The sequence below is a fragment of the Oryctolagus cuniculus genome, chromosome 7 (assembly GCF_051225735.1).
Source record: "Oryctolagus cuniculus isolate XC-2025 breed Fujian yellow rabbit chromosome 7, ASM5122573v1, whole genome shotgun sequence".
NCBI classification, from domain to species: domain Eukaryota; kingdom Metazoa; phylum Chordata; class Mammalia; order Lagomorpha; family Leporidae; genus Oryctolagus; species Oryctolagus cuniculus.
In genome coordinates, this window is record NC_142873.1 from 18929195 (window position 1) to 18937852 (window position 8658).

An 8658-nucleotide genomic window follows, 5' to 3' on the forward strand; every position below is an offset into this window, starting at 1 on the left:
CAGGCATATTAACAGAGAACTGAATTGGAAGTAGGGCAGCCAGGACTGCTGGGCTTTACTGCTGCGCCACTGCGCTGGGCCCCTAGTATAACTTTTTTTTTTTTTTTTAAGATTTATTTATTTGTTTATTTGAAGCAGAGTTAGAGTCAGAGGCAATGGGAGAGGGAAGTCTTCCATTTGCTGGTTCACTCCCCAAATGGCCTCAACATCTGGGGCTGCTGCAGCTGGAGCCAGGAGTTTCTGCCAGGTCTCCCATGTGGGTGCAGGGGCCCAAGGACTTGGGCCATCTACTGCTTTCCCAGGCCATAGCAGAGAGCTGGATTGGAAGTGGAGCTGCTGGAACTTGAATTGGTGCCCATATGGGATGCTGGCACTGCAGCAGTGGCTTTACCTACTACACCAAAGTGCTGGCCCCAAATCAGACATTTCTTAAAACATTGCTAAGAAAATTGAAGACCAGTCAGTTAAAAATTCTGAGAAACTGCTATACACTTTTTGTGTTATTTCAAAGAATGTACTTTTGACACATAAATTTCGGTAGATTCACTTAATTGATTATCAGCTAATTGACTCTGATATCCCTCAAGTCACTGAGGAGTTGGTTGTTATATGGGGGGAGGTCTTCAAAAAGTTCATGGAAATGCATGTTATGAAAAAAATATGCACAGGTTTAAATTTGCTTGTTTTCATTTCATTTTGCTGCTTTTTTAAGTCCCTGCCTATGTGCACTTGGATGTGATGCTAATTCAAAGCTTGTCATTGCAGACCTAGCATTGATCACCTGGGCGCTGTGAGTGAGGAGAGTTTGTAAATTCCCTGACACAGTGAGATGATAGTTGGTAGGTGGAGAAGGGTGGTGCAGCTCTGGAGAAGGACCCAGCTTTCAGTAAATTTTTTTCAAAAAAGTTTATGACTCCCACAAAGTTAAATACGTAACACTGTTTTAGGAGAAAGAATATTTTTCTGTTTTGTTTTGGTCTGGCCGTTTTCACAGAGAAGTAAATGAGGCATAGTGGTGAAGTGTAAATACCTCGAGGTTTTACAGGTAGATAGCCACAGATAACATGGACCACCTGGATAAGGGGGAGCGTTCTGCGCGAGTGCTGCACCTGCCGTGCTGTGTGTGTCAGCATCTTTCAGAGGATGCGCTTCTGTTTTCCAGATGAGCAGAACTACATTCTCCGGGATGCCGAGGCTGAAGTGCTTTTCTCTTTCAGTTTGGAAGAATCCTTAAAACGAGCACATGTTTCTCCACTCTTTAAGGTATATGTACAGTTTTATTTTCACTTATTCAGGAGATGGAGAGAGACAAACAGAGATGTTCTGACCACTAGTTTGAGCCCCAAATGCCTGCAGTAACCAGGTCTGAGCCAGGCTACAGCCAGCCAGGATCTCAGGGGTGGCAGAGACCCACCCACTTGAGCCCATCACTTACTGCCTCCTAGGGTATGCATTAGAAGGAGAGCAGAATGAAGCTGAGGCTGAACCCAGGCACTGTGGATATAGGACGTGAATGTCCTAGAGGCCACCTACGTGCTGCAGCGGATGCCTCTGAAGACTAAAGAAAAGAGAAATCAGTTTAGGTAGATGTGACGGATGGTGACTCGCAGGTGGCAGGTCACTGGGTGGAAAGGGCACCTCCAGAAGAGCTGGGCCCACCAGGGATTCCCATCTCACGGTTTGTCCTCCTTGCCCCTACGGGGGAGCACGGCATACCTCCAGAGAGCTTTTCTTTACTGTAATTTAAAAAATTGTCATGAAAATTAAATAAGTAGTTCTCTTAGAGGTAAGGCATTCAAAGAGTATCTTTGATAAGAGATTTTAAGTTAGTTTTCTGCTTTTAACAACTCTTTGGAGTAATTGATTATTTAGTACAATTCTGAATATATTTGTATTCAGTTGGAAAGGTATTTGGAAACATATTAATTGGATGTGTGCATAAATAATCCAGAACTAAAGATTTTTACAATATTTGTTAGGTGTTAGATAAGATACTTGGAACAGCTGGGAATTTTTTTTTTTATATCAAAAACTAAGTATATCAATAAAGATAGTAAAGATTATCTGTTCCTTTAGCTTCTTAAAGAGCTAATTTGGAATAGAAGTGATTAGCAATACTGAGTTAAGGTGCATTTTCTTTTTTCCTATCAATAGTTTAAAACAAAATAATGTTTTGTGGCTTACTCGAGAGCTAGCTTGTTAGATAAATCTTTAGCATCAGTATTACTTCCCAGTCTGTTTTGAATCCAAATAACATAGAGAAAATTGTAAAAAAGGAGCACAGGCCAGGAACCAGGCTGCATCCGTGTGCTCCCTATCAGATGAGCATGGTGAAATGTAATGCCGAGTTAGGATCTTACAGATGTAGTGGGAAATGTGTGTTAATACAGTCTTGCTTATGCACAAAGCACTCCATTTCTTTTAGGTTACTTTTAATCATCGTAGGTCATACATAACATGTGAAAGTGCTTAAACCACTTCCAAATTTACATCCATTTGAGATTGAGTGCTAGTGGGATGGAGGCAATATTATCTTGATAAATTTCATGAAATCAGACATTTTGTCAGAAATCTCAGGGTAGAATCTATGAACAATTTTGTGGTTTAAAAATTAAAAGCATTTTAAAAATATGGTACATGTATTTTCAACTTATTAGGCAAAATATTTTTACATCACACCTGGAATCTGCCCAAGTCTTTCCACTATGAAAGCAATTGTGGAATGTGCAGGAGGAAAAGTGTTGTCTAAACAGCCATCTTTCCGGAAGCTCATGGAACATAAGCAGAATAAGGTGGGTAGAGTAAAATCAGCTCTGGGATCCAGCATCACCCTATATGTGATTCATTGTTCAGTGGCTGATAAATTCATTTTTTCCCTTAGAGCTTGTCAGAAATAATTTTGATATCCTGTGAAAATGACCTTCATTTATGTCGAGAATATTTTGCCAGAGGAATAGGTATGATTTGTTACTTTTGCTATATGTTAGAATATATGTATACCCTCACGGCAGTGCGTTGACTTATTTTAAATGTCTTGTCTCTCTTCCATTCAGATGTTCATAATGCAGAGTTTGTTTTAACTGGAGTGCTCACACAAACGCTGGACTATGAATCATATCCTTTTTGAAAGGGAATAAAATATGGATGGGTTGAAAATGGATTTGCAATATTGATAGCAACATATTTACTGTGTTTTATAAGCCATTTTTCCTTTTTTTGCTATTATGATTTATGTGGTTAATACTTCTTTCTTTTCAATATATCTTATTTAATTTCAAGTAAGACATTCTCTTAACTGAGTTCACTTCTGGTAGGTGACATTAGAAAAGATATGTTCTAACTAGTGTAGGTATTTTAAGTATTCAACAGAAATAATTGCAATAATAAGTATGTTTCTTATCAGCTCATTTTTTAAAACATTTAACTGAATTGTGAAGTGCTATAGCTGGTTTTTTTTTTCTTTTTTGTTTTTTTTTAAGGTCTATTTATTTATTTGCAAGAGTCACAGAGAAAGAGGAACAGATTTTCCAACTGCTGGTTCACTGCCTAAATGGCCACAATGGCTGGAGCTGGGCCTAGCCAAAGCCAGCAGCTTCTTCCAGGTTTCCACATGGGTGGCAGTGGCCCAGCCACTTGATTCGCCATCTGCTCCTTTTCCTGAGCCGTTAGCAGGGAGTTGGATCTGCAGTGGAACAGCCAGGACACAAACTGGCTCCCATGCGGAATGCCTGTATTGCAGGTGGTGACTTAACCTGTTACGCCACAACATATAACAGATAATTAGGTGTATCAGTCCCTCTCTCTTTTATTAATCTAGATTTTTAGAAAAATATTTATTTTACTGACAGAGTGAACTTTAATCCACTGGTTCATTTGCCAAATGCCTACAAACTGGGAGAGAGCACAATCCAGGTTTCCCATGTAGGTGGCAGGAACCCAAGTACTTGCACTGTTACTGCTGCCTCCCAGGGTCTGCATTATCGGGAAGCTGGCATCAGGAGTGATGTCCCGCCTACTCCGATAGGGGACACAGGCCCCTCAACTGTTAGTCTACCTGCTAGTCCTGCATCAGCTCATTTTCTAATTTGCAGTTTTCAAAGTAGAATTTTGATTGATACAGGCTCTACATTCAGGTACTTTGATATGGTAAATGAAAGCACAGTATATTGGAAGCATCAAAATGAGTAATTTGTGTTGTTAGTAGGTAAAATGCCAAGGTAAATCTTTAGAGCAGTAAATTTTGACAAAATTGGGCTTTCTTTAAGAAATTCAGGAGAAAAATAAAGCTTGTAATCCCTTATTTGTAGTCCTTATTAGAATTCTCTGAAATACTATTTTAATGTTTGAACAGCTCACCAGTGAAGGACAATGTGCCTTAAAAATCTTGGTGAAAAATTGAGTTTCATCCTGTTTCTCACTAATAGGACCTGCTCTCAGGGGATGTTTCTTAGGCGTTCTCTCTTGGACTGGTGTCATGAGGCTGAAGGACGGGCCCTCCCACCAGCAGCAGTCTGTTCAGCCCGAGTGCAGCGGCATCTGCACCCTCTGACATCCTTAGTGGGACCCTTCTGTACAGGAGGGAATTTTGTGTTTTGGGTGAGAGTGCACACAAGTGAATAGTCAGGGTTCTTTCTTATCTGCCTAACCCATCCAGATAATTAGATTTATCAGACATTTTCTCCTAACCACAAAAAGCCCATGATTATATTAGACAAAAGACCTAGAGAAAGTCACTCCTTAGAAGCAAATATCATGTTTAGCAATAAATAGCTTACTTAGTTGGAATGATGGATGGTGCAGAAATCCCTTTATCAGTGATACTAGAGCTTGGTTTATTCTCTGTCTCCATCTGTTAGGAAATTAGTACAGAAATTACTGATAAAAATGATAAAAGACCCGCTAGCTGGTTCCAGATAAATTTGTTTTTTATACAATATGCACTCTTCACATCTTTTCCAGATTTTTTTCTGTCATTCATGTTTATATTTGTGAAAGTCTATTCTACATGTTATTTGCTCTCAGAAGGGAGAATTGATTTAAATGTTACATGGGTGATTTATGAGTCCAATCTCGGGCCTTTTTTCACATATGTAGACTGAATTTTGCCCAAAGTGAATGGCTTAGAATTTCTGGAGTTGGCAGGTGTTCTTGAAGGTCCAGGTAGGAAGCAGTCATTTGTGATGAGGACCTTGGGGATGTCACTGTGTCAGGGTGGTACCTTCTGCATGTTAGTTGAATGCAGACTCCAGCTACTGTAGGGCTTGTTAGCCTTGGCCACCATGACATTGCCTGGGTAACTTGAACCGGCATGAATGCCCAGTACTACCCGCACACTGACATGCTTAGGCTGAGTGAACTTTTGTGTCAGGATTAAGAGTCCTCTGAGATTTGGATGTGTAGCAAGACTGGTTTAAGAGGGGAGGGAAAAAAAAGCTATAGCATTCTTTTAAATAGTATCTGAGACTGGTTACTGTTTATTTAACTTCACTTTTTTGCCTTGTGCTTACAAGTCATTTTCCTCAACAAGCCCACATATAAATTTAACTGATAGCTTCAGCTGCTGTGAGCGTGGAGTTTGGAGCACAGGGCCGGCTGCAGCCTGGGCCCAGCGCCAGGGCTTCCTTCAGACACTCTTGTTTTCCAGCTGCTTTCTTAGGGAACACAATTTTAAAGCAGGAAAACAAATATAATAAATATACTGCATCTTATTAAGATGTGCAATTTTATTCTGAGGAAACATAAATTATGTTTTGTATTATATGACTTTGAGAGCCCACACTAGGTTTTACGATTCATTTGCCAGGTTTTTAAATGTTTTCACAAAACTGTGCGGAACTTCAACTACAAATAAAATGGTGTAAATAAAGACCTTGCTATCTCTAAATTATGGATGTTAAAGATCTGAAATGTTTTGTACTTTGATTATTTTTATTTCTTATACTCTTTTCTTTTATACTGATATCTTGCCCACCTTTTAAATAAATGTACTTTTGAACTTTACTTAGAATTGAGTGATCCTTTGTTATTCCATATTTTTTGCACAACTAATATTTGTATCAAAACGGATCACATTTTAAGTAACTTCAAGGCACAATATTTTCTAGCAAGTTTTCTGCTCAAGAAATAATTTGTTAGGAGGCAGCCATTTTCCAGCAATATGATAGTAAATACCCAGGCTGAGGTACATTCAAAATATTTAGCAGTCACCAAAGCACACCACCAGTCAGAACTGGAGATGCCACAAACATCCGTGTCCATTTGCTTCTGTTCCTCTGTTCCAGATGTTACTGCAGTATACTGCCTGTTGGCTTGTGGGTATAATGAAATCGCTGGAGATTCTACTGAGTACTATTGGAGCAGTAGCTATTACTATAGTCAAGATCCTGCTGTCAGATCCTGCCATTGCTACACAGTTTCTCAGTTATGTTCCTGAAACACTCAAGTAGCTTCCACAACAATTCCGAAAATATCTTCCTCAAAATACGCTTTTGTTCAGTTGAGAATCCATTCTTTAGTTGCACAATAGTCTCTATGATTCAAGTTTGAACATAGTTTAGATGGAGCATTTGTATTAAAAAATGTTAACAGAATAAATTCCATTTATAAGAATTCTTAGTATTTCTTCGGGACTTTAATCTTAGTTATCCATTCCAGACATCATTCCTTTAGATATTTCTCCCAACTCTGACAGGACAGGACCCTGTGGAGTTACTTCTACAAATGGAAAGGTAATTCAATTTCCTATTATTAAAGTAATGATCAATATCATCAGCATTATCATTTCCTGTCTAAGCTTTGACCTTCTGAGGTGATTTCAGTGAACTGATTACCATGTGGGGTATCTTTAGGTCTTATCAAACACGACTGGTTTATGTGTTTATTGTTTCCCAGAAATAACGATCTGTTGGTCTGTGTGTCCTAACAGCAGTTGTTTCAAATGTACCACATGCTAGCACTTGCTGGTATTTTTTAACAAATTTTGTGCCTCAAAATATGTCTACTTTAAAGTATATATTTTTGTACCTAAGAAGGCTTACAGATACTTATCTACACACATGAACATTTTCCTTGATGTATCTAGATTTACTGTTGCTGTGAGATATTTTAGATTCTGTAGAATCCTGGAAGTGCAGAAGAGTTTCGTAAATTGACATGCAGTTTTGATTTGCAAAGTATTCAAGATACTGTCCTACTCTTAGAACCTTGAAGAAAAGTGAAGATAATTACAGAATAAATGAGCCTTCTGGGTAGAGTGTAATGCATCTGTTTAATCTTTAGTGAAGACAGGGTGTTTATCTAACCAAAATACAACTATGACTGATTTGATTAACCTTTCAATTAGTGTTTTTTTTTTTTTCAAAAGCTGCCAAGAAATAATCTTTAAAAACTCCAGGAGCTGTCTAAAGCCAACTGGCTTGCACAGCTGTTAGGCACTGATTTGGGGGCTAAGAGGGAGTTACATATGAACATACAAGAACACAAAAACTTCAAGTGAATACTCAGAAAATGATTTCTCATAAGACAGCCTCATTTATTCCTACAGAATCCATATAGAGACACAATGCAGGCTACATACACAATTTAAAAAGTAACCACAATAAAAGTATTTTTAAAAGTTGTTGTAATTTACAGTTATTTTTATCTAATATAGCCAATGTATTGTGTCTACTGAAGTAATGAATAGTTAATAAAGTTATTGAGAAACCATTAGTCTTTTTTTGGGTGACAAGTCTTCAATCCAGTGTATATTTTATATTTAAATCTCTATTCTGATTGACTAATTGCAGATATTTGATCTGTATTTAGATTTCATGCCATTTAGAGTTGAAAAAGTAAATTTACATACCCAAGTAATTCAAAACATAGCTAAGTGTTTTACAATAACTGAACTCGGGCCAGTTTTTTAATTAAAATTAGTGTTAGTTAAAATTAAAAACTCAGTTTCTTGCTTGTGGTAAGCATATTTGTAGCATTCCATGACCAGGTATAGCTGATGATGTTTGAAGAAAATAAACAGCCATCTAACCATGCCATCTCGTTTATTTGCCCCAAATTGTGTAACACTTGGGCAATTAAGGATGGCAGGAAATGTGAATGCTAATGATGAAGATGTAAATATTCCAGCCAGGTCATTCCAAGATTGTTTATTTGTGTGGCATAATTAAAATTTCCTCCAACTGATAGATCACAAAATGTATATTTTTAATGTGCATAAATGCTTGTTATCTAGAGGAAACGTGGGAGAACTAATGAGTATCCTAGCTCTAGGAATTTGCAATCTCATTAGGAACAGTTAAACAACATATGTCTTAATCCTGCAAATATTTAATGGTCATTGAAGAAAAAAATGTTTCAATAGTAGTAGCTGCCCAAACACTTTATTTTGTTTAAATATTTTGTAAGTTAAATGGGAGGTAATCGTATCCTCAGCTTTTTAAACCTAGGGTGCTACTCAGTTCGCCATAAAGCTCTCCCAAATTATTTTTGTTAAACTGAACGATGAATGATTAAGTTCTAAATCTGTAGGAAGTCTGGCTCTCTCCTAAAATGGATCTCAGTTCAAAGAGTGCCTTTCTCCTCCACCATTCACTCACTCATTCTTCAGACTCTGTACAGTCCCGGCCGTGAATCATCTGCTTAGGGGCTGTGGGAGACACA

At 38.0% G+C, this 8658-nt stretch overlaps 1 protein-coding gene across 6 annotated transcripts in view; it reads left to right on the plus strand.

Moving 5' to 3' along the window:
- PAXIP1 (PAX interacting protein 1) overlaps positions 1-6000 on the plus strand; it is a 71702-nt gene extending 65702 nt beyond the window's left edge. For all 6 annotated transcript variants that reach the window (XM_089336888.1, XM_070077268.2, XM_089336889.1 and 3 more), the window contains 5 exons: positions 1163-1263; positions 2658-2792; positions 2882-2957; positions 3054-3113; positions 5532-6000. In XM_089336888.1, coding sequence (XP_089193014.1) covers positions 1163-1263; positions 2658-2792; positions 2882-2957; positions 3054-3113; positions 5532-5548 — 389 coding nt within the window. In that variant the 3' untranslated portion in view covers positions 5549-6000. The remainder of the gene's footprint in view (positions 1-1162; positions 1264-2657; positions 2793-2881; positions 2958-3053; positions 3114-5531) is intronic.
- Positions 6001-8658: the final 2658 nt, after the last annotated feature.